The 15,652-nt window shown below is 38.6% G+C and overlaps 1 protein-coding gene across 1 annotated transcript; it reads left to right on the forward strand.

The window, feature by feature from the left end:
• Positions 1 to 2,823: 2,823 nt before the first annotated feature.
• LOC308247932 (cytosolic purine 5'-nucleotidase-like) lies at positions 2,824 to 4,547 on the forward strand (the record flags this gene model as incomplete). Its single annotated transcript, XM_080667792.1, is given in 3 exon segments — positions 2,824 to 3,291; positions 3,295 to 3,372; positions 3,375 to 4,547. Coding segments are annotated over 3 exon segments (1,680 nt in total). The 5' UTR covers positions 2,824 to 2,862.
• Positions 4,548 to 15,652: the final 11,105 nt, after the last annotated feature.

Consider the following 15,652-nt stretch of genomic DNA (forward strand, 5'->3'; position numbering starts at 1 on the left):
TTCTAATGGGAATTTTTCCTAGGGTCTTTCCTTCATTCTCTGTTAAAATGTATATTTTATGAATGAAGATATAGAGATAATATTCTTAGCAATTCTTCACTAAAGTTGAGGATTTTAAACATGTAAAAGGGTCAAAAGTCTATGGCAGGCCAGAAAGGGATATTTGGGTATATTGCAAGTGACACTTTGTCCTATCTCCCAAATCAGCAAGCTGCCAGTGTCTAGGGCTAGGTCTGAAAACACTTTGTACCAGTATCATTGTGCTCATGGTTGTATTGTTATCAGTATCAGCATCTGGTAAGGGCTGATTTATAGAGGATATTAATGAACTTTTGTCAGTTCTTCCTTTCCAAAGTTGAGGGAACTTTTTGCTGTTGACAGGTACCATGTTTTAAAAAAAAATCATTTGTTTATACACCTGGTAATTGATTCTATTTGGCATCTTGCACATCGCCTAAGCACTATTTAGCATATTTAACAAGATTCTCCTGAGCTCTAAAAACCGTTAAATGGAAGATTTAGATTCCATAAAAAGAAGAGGCAGCTGGTGAGACTTGGTCGTATGACAGGTTGAGAGCATATTTTTGGGTTGAGAAGCTCAAAACAGACTTTCTAGTCTTTTCTGCCTATCAACTTGGAAGGCACCACATTGAACCCGCCTTCTTTTATTCAGCAACACCAGTGAAATGTCTGCTGCTCGCATCTTCTCCTACTGCCAGCAGCACTTACAAGAACCCGCTGTGGAGCCCTAGATGGTTAGTTGACCAGCTCCCTGTCAGGCATAGCAAGGTTCTGTGCCAGGACTGCACACATATAACAGCACAGCGGGAGTCACTCTTCTGCCCCAAGGGTTGGTAAAAATTCAATCAGTGAGTTGAAGAGAACGGTGATTTGGCTCCTTTTATTACCATTGCCAAGTAGAGTGAGGCTGAAGATTAGCACGAAGTCAAAATTTTTAGATGCTTATTCGCAGAATTAATGTATAGTCCCCTTAGGAGAGTGATGTCTTGACCACAGTGTTAAATTTTATCTTTAGTGAGAGGAAAGTGAAACTGTTTTCATTTCCTTTTTGGGTAATTTTTTTGAGGCTAGCACCACCCTGTGGATAAAGTGAATACAGACTTTTCCTTGGCTTGCATAACAGGCCAACATCGTGTCTCTGGAAACGTGATTTTGGTATCTTCTTGCCTATGTCTTATATCTTTCCTGAGTCATCGCAGAGCAACATAGAGATAAAAATATTTTTTTTTCAGCAGTGTGATACTGCTCTCAAGAACCTGCTTTTATAAAATGACTGAATTGCATGCAGGAACATGACTGTGGAAGATTCATAGAGCAGCTTTGTACTAGGCAGAGTGGAAATCAGACCCCTCATTTGAAATCAGCTGATTTGGACTCTGAGAAATGCCAGGAGCTGTTATTGAGGCAACTTTCTGACCTTTATTGCCCAAGGGGTGTGGGCGGTATCAAAGAAAAGGAAGAGAAATAAAATCTGGTTGTAGAGTGTAAAATAATTTTATCAAATCACTTTTTTCCCCCTTTCACTCTTTTGGGTGAATGAAGAGGAAAGAAGAGAACAATTAGAAACACTCTATTGACTATGGCTGTAGTCCTAATAGCATGGTGGGGGCATGGCTGGCAAACATAAATTTTTTTACCTCCATAGTGGCCTTTCCCATGCCACTGGCACCAAGATCCCTGGAGAAGGGAAGGCCTCCTTCTCGGACGTTCCTCATTTCTAAATTGGCTGGTAAGCATCTCAGGAGAGGGCTCTGATAAATGGAGATAGGGAGAGCTGTTGCTTTTCAAGATCTAGTACCACTCTCAGATGTGCTAACATTTTCCTCTCTCTGATGAGCTACTAAAGTGATAAGAAAATGTATAGAACAGTTTCTTGCCACCCATCACTATTGCCTTAACACATCCCCTTTACTCTTTCCCATAACCAGTCTTGCTCCTACAGCTGTAGCCGTTAATATATCTGGAGTTCCAGATTGAAAGAGCTTCTTGTGATTGAATATGGGCTGATGCCAATCTGGGGAGAGTTTCTAGGGACATATTGAGGCGCTGCCCTCTGTAGAAGGCCATTTATCAAACGTAAGTGTGACAAGAAGCTGAGTGAGCCACCTGATATGTGTAGATTTAGAGTTAAATTAGGATTAGAACACAAATAAATAGAGAACAGCAAGAGAAATCAAAAGTTAGTTCTTGGAAAAGATAAACAAATTGACAAACCTTTAGTTAGATGACTGGGAAAAAAAGAGAAGGATTAAGTAACTAAAGTCAGAAATAAAAGTGGGGGCATTATTACCAATACTACAGAATTTAAAAAGTATTAGAAGAGAGTGTTATAGCCCTGACCAGTTTGGCTCCGTGGATAGAGTGTTGGCCTGTGAACTGGGGGGGTCCCGGGTTCGGTCAAGGACATGTACCTTGGTTGTGGGCACATTTCCAGTGGGAGGTGTTCAGGAGGCAGCTGATCGATGTTTCTCTCTCATTGATGTTTCTAACTCTCTATCCCTCTCCCTTCCTCCCTGTAAAATCAATAAAATATATTAAAAAAAGAGAGTGTTATAAACTTTTGTACATCAACAAATTAGATAACTTGGATGAAATGGAAAAATCCTAGAAATACAAAATCTGTCAAGACTGGATCATGAAAAAGGGTAGAAAATCTATTCTATGTAACAGATTTATAACAAGTATGGAGACTGAATTAGTAATCACAAATCTCTTAACAAAGAAAAGCCCTGGACCTGATGGCTTCACTGGTGAAATTTAACGTTTAAAGAATTAACACTAAGGGCAGTTGCGCACTAGGATTGCAGCCGTGCGGCGAGACGAATTCAGCATGCAATTAAAATGACAACCTTCTGGAGTGATCGGTTACAGAATGCAGCAGATCTGCCTGCTAACATGGATAAACATGCCCTGAAAAAATATCGGCGAGAAGCCTATCATCGGGTGTTTGTGAACCGAAGTTTAGCCATGGAGAAAATAAAGTGTTTTGGTTTTGATATGGATTATACACTTGCTGTATACAAGTCCCCAGAGTACGAGTCTCTTGGTTTTGAGCTTACTGTGGAGAGATTAGTTTCTATTGGCTATCCTCAGGAACTGCTCAGCTTTGCTTATGATTCTACATTCCCTATCAGGGGACTTGTCTTCGATACACTATATGGAAATCTTTTGAAAGTTGATGCCTATGGAAACCTCTTGGTCTGTGCACATGGATTTAACTTCATAAGGGGACCAGAAACTAGAGAGCAGTATCCAAATAAATTTATCCAATGAGATGACACTGAAAGATTTTACATTCTGAATACATTATTCAACCTATCAGCGACCTACCTGTTGGCCTGCCTAGTAGATTTTTTTTTACTAATTGTCCCAGATATACCAGCTGTGAAACAGGATTTAAAGATGGGGACCTCTTCATGTCTTACCGGAGTATGTTCCAGGAGGTAAGGGATGCTGTTGACTGGGTTCATTACAAGGGCTCCCTTAAAGAAAAGACAGTTGAAAATCTTGAGAAGTATGTAGTCAAAGATGGAAAATTGCCTTTGCTTCTGAGCCAGATGAAGGAAGAAGGGAAAGTATTTCTTGCCACCAACAGTGACTATAAATATACAGATAAAATTATGACTTACCTGTTTGATTTCCCACATGGCCCCAAGCCTGGGAGCTCCCATCAACCATGGCAGTCCTACTTTGACCTGATCTTGGTGGATGCATGGAAACCACTCTTTTCTGGAGAAGGCACAGTACTTCGTCAGGTGGATATTAAAACTGGCAAGCTGAAAATTGGTACCTACACAGGGCCCTTACAACATGGTATTGTCTACTCAGGAGATTCATCTGATACAATCTGTGATCTGTTGGGAGCCAAGGGCAAGGGCATTTTGTATATTGGAGATCATATTTTTGGGGACATTTTGAAATCAAAGAAACGACAAGGGTGGCGAACTTTCTTGGTGATTCCTGAACTTGCACAGGAGCTTCATGTCTGGACTGATAAGAGTTCACTTTTTGAAGAGCTTCAGAGCTTGGATATTTTCTTGGCTGAACTCTACAAGCACCTTGACAGCAGCAGCAATGAGCGCCCAGACATTAGCTCCATCCAGAGACGTATTAAGAAAGTAACTCATGACGTGGACATGTGCTATGGGATGATGGGAAGCCTGTTTCGCAGTGGCTCCCGGCAAACCCTCTTTGCCAGCCAGGTGATGCGTTATGCTGACCTCTATGCCGCATCTTTCATCAACCTGCTGTATTACCCGTTCAGCTACCTCTTCAGAGCTGCCCACGTCTTGATGCCTCATGAATCAATGGTGGAACACACACATGTAGATATCAATGAGATGGAGTCCCCGCTTGCCACCCGGAACCGTACTTCAGTGGATTTCAAAGATACTGACTATAAGCAACACCAGTTGACACGGTCGATTAGTGAGATTAAACCTCCCAGCCTATTCCCACTGGTCCTCCAGGAAATTACACATTGCCATGATGAAGATGATGATGAAGAGGAGGAAGAGGAAGAATAAGAACGAAAACCAAAACTCTGAACACCCATTAAACAAGTTCTGGCAGGACTCACAGGAGCAGACCATGTCCCTGCTTGGGTCCTAGCGGGAGTGTGGGGGGAGCATTCCATCAAAGGTATATCTGAAAAGTTTCTGAAGCCCTTAAGATAATTCTAATCATAGGGATATACTTGTTTTAGTTGTGTGTGTCTACATTCTTTACGGATGGTTTAAAATTGTAATGGAGTCTGTACTGGGAAAAAGGAAGGGTAAAAGCTGGGCTGAATTGCATGAAGATAGCTCCGTTGTGGCTTGTGACACTGTTCCCTTGTCTTGTTTCATCATCAGTCTGTTAAGTGTCTCAGAATGGAACAAGGAAGATGATGGAAACAGGTGATCCAAAAATGCTGTTACGTTACAAATTGTGCTCTTACTCCAAAATCCATCCTTTTCAGTGCATTACATAGTATTGTATATCAGTGGAGAAATATATTGTTTCCAGGATCAAATGTAGTCTTCTGTTAAGGTCAAGGTTCCTTGTGTTCTCTACTTGCTGTAGGGCTGATCTGGAATGGACTGCAGCAGTTTCATTTTGAGGCAAAAGTCCTCATCTATTTCTATAGTTCTAGGATTGATAAGCTTTTTTGTTATTTCTTTTCAAAAAACAATCTTCTCATCTGGGACAGATCTATAGAAAGAATTTAGTTGAAAGAAGACAAAGGAATAAGCCTCCCAAAAGAAAAGGAGGAACTTTCTTACATTACAGCATAACTGAGTAGATTCATTGGTGTGAGCTATATTGTGTGGCTTGTGCTACTGAATTCCAGCTCTCTCTGTCCTCTCGAGTTGAGTGCTGAGTTTCATTGTCAAGCAGTAGAAGATAGAACGTGGGCTCTGTAAGCCAAAACTTTACTAAAGCACAGAGCACAATCAGTATGAATGAATTCACTTCAGAATCCCCAAAATCACTTCTTGTCTTGAACAAGAATGGATCATTACTGTATACACTAGGGAAGGGGGTATTATAACTACCTCCCAGTACAGTGATGTAGACTCTTAACTGTAACCTTCATTCTTATGTCATTGGTCAACATGGGAGGGTCGATTAGTTGCTCTAGAACTCAATAAAGTATAATATTTCTAAAAAAAAAAAAAAGAATTAACACTAATTAGTCTCACTTTTCAAAAAAATGAAGAGGAGGGAACACTTCCTAACTCACTCTATGAGGCCAGCATTTCCCTGATATCAACACCAGGCAAAGGCACTATGAGAAAACTAGAGACAAATTTCCTTATAAATTTTGATGCAAAATTTCTCAACAAAATACTGGAAAATCAAGTTCAGCAGCATTTTAAAAGACTGATACACCATGACCAAGTGGGATTTATTCTGGAAATGCAAACATGATTGAAATGAAAATTGATCAATGTATTACACCACAATGACAGAATTGATACAGAAAAAGCATTTCACAAAATTCAACATTCTTTCATGATAAAAACACTTAGCAAACTAGAAATGGAAGGAAAGTACCTCAACATAATTAAAAGCCATATATAAAAAATTCTGAGGTGAAAGACTGAAAGCCTTTTCTCAAAAATCAGGAATAAGGAAAGGATGCTGGCTTTCACACTTCCATTCAATACAGTGCTGGATATTTTAGCCAGAGCAATTAGAAAAAAAGTAATAAAAGGCATCCAAATGGGAAAGGAAGAAGTAAAATTATCTCTGTTCATAGATTTCATACACACACACACACACCTAAAGATGTCACCAAAAAACCTGTTAGAACTAATAAGCAAATTCAGCAAAGTAGCAGAATACAAAATCAACATGCAAAATTAATTGCACATGTAGATACTCACAATGAATAGTTTGAAAGAAAATTAGGAAAACAATTCCATTTATAGTAGCGTTAAAAAGAATAAAATGCTTAGGAGTTAACCAAGGAGGTGAAAGACTTTAACAATAAAAACTACAAAACATTGCTGGATGAAATTAAAGAAGACATAATTAAATGGAAAAACATCTCATGTTCATGAATTGAAAAAAACATAATATTAAGATGTCAATATTACCCATAGCGATCTACAACTTCAATGCAACCCTTACCAAAATTCAAGATCCCAATGACTTTTTATTTTTTGTTTTGCAAAAAAAACCCAAAAACCCATTCAAAAATTTATATATAATCTCAAAGAATAGTGGATAGTCAAAATAATCTTAAAAAAAGAAGAAGAAAAAAATAGGACTAACATTTCCTGATGTTATGCAATATGCTATTAAGACAGTGTGGTACTAGGATAAGGACATGCACATAGACAAATGAATCAGAATAGAGAGCCCAGAAATAAATCCTTGCATATGCGTTTAAATGATTTTCAACAAGGATGCCAAGACCATTCAATGGAGAAAGGTCATTTTTATTTTCAACAAATGGGCTGGGAAAACTGATTACCCACATGCAAAAGAATGAATGAAGTTGGACCCTTACCTAACACCATATAAAAAGATTAGCTAAAATGGGTCAAAGACCTAAACATGAAAGAATTTAAACTATGAAACTTTTAGGAAAAAACATGGTATAGAACCTTTACAGCATTAAATTTGTCAATGATTCTTTGAATGTAATAACAAAGACATGGCAAAAAAAGAAAAAATAGACATATTTGATTTCATGAAAATTAAAAATAATTGTGCATTAAAGATATTAACAGAATAAAATGCAATTAAGAAAATGGAAATAAATATTTGCTATATATATATATATATATATATATATATATATATATATATAGTATGTATATGATAAACAATTAATATTCACAATAGGTCAAGAATTCCTAAAACTTAAAAACTAAAGAGAAAATAACCTGATTCAAAAATGGGTAAAGGACTAGAATAAATATTTCTTCAAAGAAGATATGGCCATATAAACAATAAAAATGGCCAATAAGCATATGAAAAGGTGCTCAACATGACTATTTATTAGGGAAATGAAAATCAAAATCATAAAAAAAAATCACACCACTTTACATCTATTAGGATGGCTACTACATTAAAAATACTAACAGCAAATAACAAGTGTTGACATGGATGTGGACACTTGGTGGGGGTGTACAATGGGACAACCATTGGAAAACAATATGTCAGTTCCTTAAAATTAAGCATAGAAATACCACATGATCCAGCAATTCCATTCTTGTTCAAAAGAATTGAAAGCAGGGTCTTGAAGAGATATTTGTCCACCCATGTTCATAGCAGAATATTTACAATAGCTAAAATGTAAAAGTAACCCAAATGTCCACTGTTGGATGAATGGATAAGCAAAATGTGGTATATCCATACAATGGAATATTATTTACCCTTAAGAAAGGAAGGACATTTATACAAATGCTACAACAAGGATAAACTTTAAGAGCATTATGCTAAGTGAAATAAGCCAGTCACAAAAGTCAAATATTGTATAACTAGTAGCCCTGTGCATGAATCCGTGTGCCAGTAGCTCTCTGTGGGGCCTGGCCACTCCGCGCCTGCTGCCCAGAGGCTCTCTGTGGCCCAGAGGCTCATCTACGGCTGGCTGCAGAATGCTTGCCTCATCTCCGGGTGATGACGCAAGCGTCCCTCCCCCCCCTCCCTCCTGCTCTGTGCCCGCTGCCCAGAGGACCTCTATGGCCGGCGTGGAATGCTTGCCTCGTCACCACGGCAACGAAGCAAGCATTCTGCCAGGCTGCTCACGCTGCCCGCTCTCAGCGGCCGCCCTCCCAGGACTAGGGGACTCCAGCGGGGCTGAGAGGACTGGGTGCTGCCATCTTGTGGCTATGGGTACCGCCATCTTTGTGACAGAGTGATGGTTAATTTGCATATTACCCTTTTATTAGATAGGAGGATTCCAGTTATATGAGGTACCTAGAGTAGTCAAATTCATAGAGACAGAAGTATAATGGTGTTTGCCAGGGACTGGGGGGAGGCGTAATGGGAGTTATTGTTTAATGGTTATAAAGTTTCAGTTTTGCAAGATGAAAAGAATTCTGGAGATAGATGGAGGTGATGGCTGCACAACATAATTATAATTAATACCACTGAACTATATACTTAAAAGTGGTTAAGACAGTAAATTTTATGTTATGTGTACTTTACTATAATAAAAAAATGTTAATGGATGGCCATGGCTGAGTGGCTTAGTTGGTTGGAACATCATCCTGTACACCAAAAGGTTGCGAGTTTGATCCTTGGTCAGGGCACATAGGAGAGGCAACTGTTTGATGTTTCTCTCTCACATCAGTCTCTCTCTCTGTCTCTCTCTGCCCCTTCCTCTCTTTCTAAAACCAATAAAAGGCATATCCTTTGGTGAAGATTAAAAAAAAAAGTTAATGGACAATCTGAACAGACCAATAACAAGTAAGGAGATTGATCAAAACTCTTCCAACAAAGAAAAGTTCAGGATGGTGGCTTCACTAATAAATTCTACCTAGCATTTAAAAAAGAATACCAATCCATTTCAAACTTTTCCAAGAAATTAAAGAGGAAGGAACACTTCCAACTGGCTTCATAAGGCTTGCAATACCCTAATACCAAAGCCAGGCAAGGACACTACAAGAAAAGAAAATTACAGGCCAATATCCCTGATAAACATACCATAGATGCAAAAATCCATGATAAAATTCTTGCAAAACAAATTTAACAACACATTAAAAGTATCATACACCATGGTCAAGTGCGATTTCAGGGATGCAAAGATGGTTCAACATATGTAAGTCAATCCATATATTACATCACATTAACAAAATGAAGGATAAAAATCATATGAACATTTCAGTTGATGCAGTAAAAGCATTTAGCAAAATTCAACATCTTTTCCTGATAACTCTCAACAAATTAGCTATGAAAGGAGTGTACCTCTACATATAAAGGCCATATATGACAAACCCACAGCTGACTTTATACTCAGTTGCAAGCTTTTCATCTAAGATTAGGAAAAATGTGCCTATTCTCATTACTTCTATTAAACATAGTACTGGAAGTCTTAGCAGATTAATTAGGCCAGTAAAAGAAATAAAAGGTATCCAAATCAGAGAGGTAGAAGTAAAATTGTTTCTGTTTGCAGATGATATGATCTTATACAAGGTGTCCCAAAAATGCATACATACTTTAACAGCTAATAGCTCAATTTTGAAAATGAAATGTATTTTAATAAAACCTTCCTTTATAATTATTCAAAGTGTGTGTATACATTTTTTGGGACACCCTATATATATATAAACCCATAAAGACTTCACCAAAGAAAAAGCGTAAAATCAAATAAGTGAGTTCAGTCAAGTTGCAGGATACAAAATCAACATACAAAAACCAGTTGCATTCCTATACACTAACAATGTCTTATCTAAAAAAGAAATCAAGAAAACAACTCCATTTACAATATCATAAAAAGAACAAAATATTTAGGAATAAATTTAAGCATAGAAGTAAAAGACCTGTTTACTAAAAACTGTAAAACACTGATGAAACTGAAGAAGACACAAATAAATGGAATTGTGGAACCTACAAATTCAATTCAATCTCTATAAAAATTCCAATGGCATTTTTTACATAAATAGAAAAAAACAATCCTAAAATTTGTTTGGTACCACATGAGTCACCAAATGGTTCAAGCAATCACGAGCAGGAAGAACAAACTGGAAGCATCACACTTCCCAATTTCAAACTGCATTATAAAGCTGTAGTGATCAAAAGAATATGCTGTTGGCATAAAAAGAGACAAAGATCAGTGGAACAGAATGGAGTCCATAATTAAACCCAGGCATACACGGTCAACTACGTTTTGAGAAAGGCCTCAAGAATACACAATGGGGGAAATAGTCTCTTCAGTAAGTGGTTTTTGGAAAACTAGATATCCAGATGCAAAAGAATGAAATTGGATCTTTATACCATAGATTAAAATCAACTCAGAATGGGTCAACTCAAACCACTTAAATGTAAGACCTGAAACCATACAATTCCCAGAAGAAAACATAAGGGAAAAGCTCCTTGACATTGGTCTGACTCTGGAGAAAACTAAGAGGAAAGAAGAGAATGATGTAGAAGATTCTTCTATAATCTAAGTGTCACCAGGGCCCCCCGCCCCACTCTTGGATATTAGCTAAGATTGCCTTTCCTGCCATCCTCCACATTCCAGGTTTTTCTTCTTTTCCTGAGAATTTTTGCAAATCTTTTCTCCTAGTCACTTCTCCATTCTGTAACTTATAAGGCTGTTGATCTCTGATCCAGCATTGATTTTAACTTGAGACATAATCCTTTCTTTTCTCCCAAAATTTGCCTATAAGAGTCAACACAAGACAACTTGTAGAGGCAAATATCTACAATCATGTGTGGTAGATTTTACTAGCATTTGAAGTAAGTGTGTGGGAGCATAGGTTGCAGCACCACTTAGAAAATAAAATAAAATTGAAATTAGCTTCTAAAAGTCCCTTTATCATTTCTACCAACTTGGATTTCAGTGTCTCATCCCATTGCTCAGCTTTCTCTCTTGCTTCCTCTCCCAGATGTGACAAAAGTTCCTTTATATTATGATTTAAAGAGCATTTCAGCTCTAGCACTTACTACTCCCCCACAATTTACACTTTGCATAGCTCAAAATTAATGCGCTCTGCAAAAAAAGGTTGATGTGTTCCAACTGTCACCCTTTCTTCTCTTGCCTTTCCTGTTAGTTCCTACAGGAGCAGGGACAGAAATATGGAAATTTACTTCCCCAGAAGTAAGAATTATACCTTTACTTTAGAAGACAGGAGGGTAAAGTTGATTTTGGTTTTAAATAACAATTGCAACAAAATCGCTGTTATGTTGGTGCCCTACCTTAAAGAGTCTGGGAATGCTAGTTTACTAAAAGGACCACTGAAAAGGAACTCAAGAGACCAGGTTCTTATCCTGGTTCTGTTAGTAACTAGTTGAGTGATATTGGGGAAAGTACCTCACTGGGTTTGAATGAGCGGTCCTCAAATTTCTTGTCAATTCCATGAGTCTATGCTTTGTTTGAGAGTCTCCCGGTTGCCTGATTCTTCTATAAATGCAATCGTGGCTGGGATTTCCCCCTTCACAGGTGGGTGAACATACCAACACTCTGGGCTATGCCCCAACCTCTCCTTGGCCAGCTATCTGGTCAACATCTGCTGTCAATGATAGGGGTTTTACAGGTCAAGCTTTGGAGCCAGACATAGGCATGGATCTTGGTTACTTCATCTCAGAACTTCAGTTGCTTTATTTGCTTTCAGAACCAGCTTCCTTATTTGTAAACTGGGCATGATAATATCTACCTTGTAAGATTGTGTTTAATATAAGAATGCAAGAGAAACACTAAAGTGCCTGGCCTATAATAAGAGCTCAATAAATGGAATTTATGATCATTAGTATCATGTCTGTTGAAAAGGGGCTGGGTGAGTGTCATGGCAAACTCATGCTGTGCTCTTTCTGGATCTGCTTGGGCATTTTATTGTGTGTGGTAGAAAGAACTCAGTTAACTGTATAGGTAACTCCTAAACTGTAGTTTTGTTGAGTGAAAAATATAATCTGTGAGGGAGAGCTGAAAGGTTCTAGGCAGCAATATTTTTTAAGGCTGTGTGGAGTAAGAATAAAGTAGATTATGGAAAGAGTTGGGAGGAGAGAGGACTTTAAAAAGGAAAAATAAACACTACCAAGAGGGAATTTGATTCAGTTTCTGCAGAGTGATGAGCACCATGCACCCTTTTCCCTCTGACTTCATAAATTTTAAGTTTGAATATTTATAAAACTTTATTTAGCACCGAGGAGTAAGATCTGTTTTGGGGATTTATCAAAGTGTGGAGTCCTGCTTCAAGGTGGGCGTAGATGTAAGAACACAATATGTTAAGGAAATCTACTCAGAACATCTATTTTGAAGATTTTAGGCAGGTTATAATCACTTGGGATAGGGCATTACGTATATCATCTATGCTGTTGATGTTCAAACCTTTCTGGCCTAGGAACCTGAGGGAAAAATGGGACAGGTTTACTTTTATCGTGGACTTTGCCCCATCTGGTCTGCATCCAGCAGTCCAATAATGTAAAGAAATAGCTGGATGGCACAGGCATCGTGAAACAGTGCCCTCTACTGTTCCTGAGGGAACCATGCAGCTGTGGTCAGATCATGAGGGAAGTGCACTGCTCCCGAGCAAAAAAGCTGCTCTGCTGTCTGCAACTATTAGGACACTGGAGGCCAGCTGCTGGCACCTATAGCCCACACTGGAGGCCAGCTGCTGGCACCTATAGCCCACACTGGAGGCCAGCTGCTGGCACCTATAGCCCGTCTCAGCTGTAAATCCTTAGCACAAGCAAGACAGCCCAGCCAGCAGCAGCTTACCTCCCCTACTCTAATTTCTAGGCAGGCGCTGACCCCATGCTGCGTGTGAATGCTCCCCTCCCACTTCTCCTTGCAAACACAGAAGAGCTCCTGTTAGTTTTGCTTCTTAGCAGAAATAATTTTTAAAATACTTTAAAAATTGATTTCAGAGAGCAATGGAAAGGGAGGGAGGGAGGGATAGAAACATCAATGATGAGAAAGAATCATTGATTGGCTGCCTCCTGCACGCCCCACATTGGGAATGGAGCCTGCAACCCGGGCATATGCTCTGACAGGGAATCAAACCTCAACCTCTTGGTTCATAGGTTGATGCTCAACCACTGAGCCATGCTGGTCATTCAGCAGAAATAATTTTTTTGTTTTTTTATTGTTATTTTTTAACTAGGTTACCAGTTTGTTATAAAAAATATAACTCAGGAACAGACAAATGGAAGAGATGTGAGGTATGGGGAAAGGGAAGGAGCTTCCATGCCCCCTGGAGCACATCACTGCCCCCAAATCTCCACATGTCAACAATCTGGAAGCTCCGCAGGAAGAAGTTTTAAAAGAGTGATTTTAACCATTGAACTTTGCCTTTAGAAGACCTCAGCCTCTCAGTATTATAAAATTAAAAAATTTAAACCACTTTAAGGAGGCTATCGTAGAAAACAATTCATTCAAAGTTTATACCAGCAAGGGATCAACATATTCTTCTTTCCTTTCCTGTTCTCTTCCTTTCTTCCCCTCTTGCCATCCCCCTCCTCCTCTTCCTCCTTTTTAAAAAAAAAATAAAAAAATAAAACCATCTAAAATACCATGGAATCTTATTTTTTTCATCTTTTATTTTCAAAGGCCACAGAATCATTTTCTACAGTAATGATGTTACATGGGGGAAACTGTTTTGCTAACTTTCCCTACCTTCTGGGAACAGGTTAGATTTATTTTTATTTATTTGTATTGCTGGCCCTCCTTACCTTCTGAGCAGACATCTGCACTCTGAATTCTCTCTCTCAACTACTGTATTCTGGGTATGACCCCCAAATGTAGTCTTCCTTTACTTTAACCAACAAAAAGGAGAATTCTGAGGTTTTCAAGCCTGCAGTAGGAATTTGCATTCTCTACAATAACTTTTGAGCTGTTTTCTTGGCATTATTTTACTTAGCTACAGCAAAAAAATATATAGTGATGAGTAATGAAATAGGCATGAAAGGAAAAATTTTAAAAAGTTTTCTTAAATGACTCTGAAGCTTCAGTGTGTGAAAGTGCATTTTCTTTCATGATTCCAAGTTTCAATTCATGAGTGTAGAGGGCATGTATTTCTTTTTTTTTTTTAATATATTTTATTGATTTTTTTTACAGAGAGGAATAGAGAGTTAGAAATATCGATGGGAGAGAAACATCGATCAGCTGCCTCCTGCACACTCCCTACTGAGTATGTGCCCGCAACCAAGGTACATGCCCTTGACCAGAATCGAACCTGGGACCCTTGACTCCGCAGGCCAACGCTCTATCCACTGAGCCAAACCGGTTAGGGCGAGGGCATGTATTTCTTGCACTCATGCAGCAGGATGTTGGTAAATGGAAGCTGGCCACACCTTATCTTTCCCTTCCATCAAGAATGTAGTCCATTTCAATGCAGCATTGGCCACCCCATGGGAAAAAAACTGCAAGATTCCACTGGATCCCAGAATTCCATTGTCATTTATTACAGGAATAAGTGGTGGGGAGAATGTAGATCTTATTGACACTGTGGAGGGTATTTCCATTTAGGGTGCTGGGTAAATAACTCAGAGTTCATTGTATTGTCAGCCTACAGGTATTTGTGCATTACTCTACGCACACAGAAACAACTTTGGTGTTCTCTGAAGCCAGGAGTTAGGAATTTACTCATTACATGAAATTTACCACATTAAGATAGTTGCTCAATTGTTTGGTATTTCTATTTGATTACTTCTATTTAGTTACTTCTATTTGGTTGCTTCTACTTAAAATATTCATCTTGGGTAGAAGATACTTTTAGTCTTTCAGTAAAGAATGGCTTTGCTAACACACGATCAGCTGACTTAGTGCTTGGTATGTCATTCCCTGTCTCAGACTAGCATAATACATGGATCTGATCTGATCTATTGGACATAGATAGGCATGGGAATCCCTCCTCAATTTTTTCCTATTGTGGGACACATCATGTATGCATGTGATATATTTGTCTCTCCTTCCTACCTTCCCAAGGACTTCTTGTCACTAAGAGGAGAATGCCCTTCAAAGAGAGAGGAGAGAGATGAAACCCAGTAACATTGCTTTGAGGCTTCTGGATCCAACCATGCCTGAAGTCCAGATTTTTAGTTCCATGAGGCAATAATTTTTTTGATATAAATGTATAAATTAGCTTAAGTGAAGGTCACTTGCAACCAAGGAGTTCTAATATAAGTAGTGAGCAATCTTCTACATTGCAGGGATCCAGTTTCTTAGATTGTTAAGATTCACTAGAAGAATTGATAAATGCTAACTTTGCTTAGTATCCATGACATTATCCTAAAAATGGTCTAGTTTGTTTACTGTCTGGTACTGTTTAGCTTATCCATATAGCCACAGAAATCTATTGACAGAGCTCTTTACTGGGCAAGGTCAATCTTGGAAAGACAGTATGGGGAGGAAAGGTAATCAAGCAGGCAAACCTCACGGGGAAAACGGAAGAAAACCTTTTCCCTCCTCAAGTTCTGCTGTCTCCTAGACTGACACCACTTGCTTCTTTCGCTCAAGGATATTTCTTGGGGA

The sequence above is a fragment of the Plecotus auritus genome, assembly GCF_963455305.1.
Source record: "Plecotus auritus genome assembly, chromosome: 1".
Taxonomy (NCBI): domain Eukaryota; kingdom Metazoa; phylum Chordata; class Mammalia; order Chiroptera; family Vespertilionidae; genus Plecotus; species Plecotus auritus.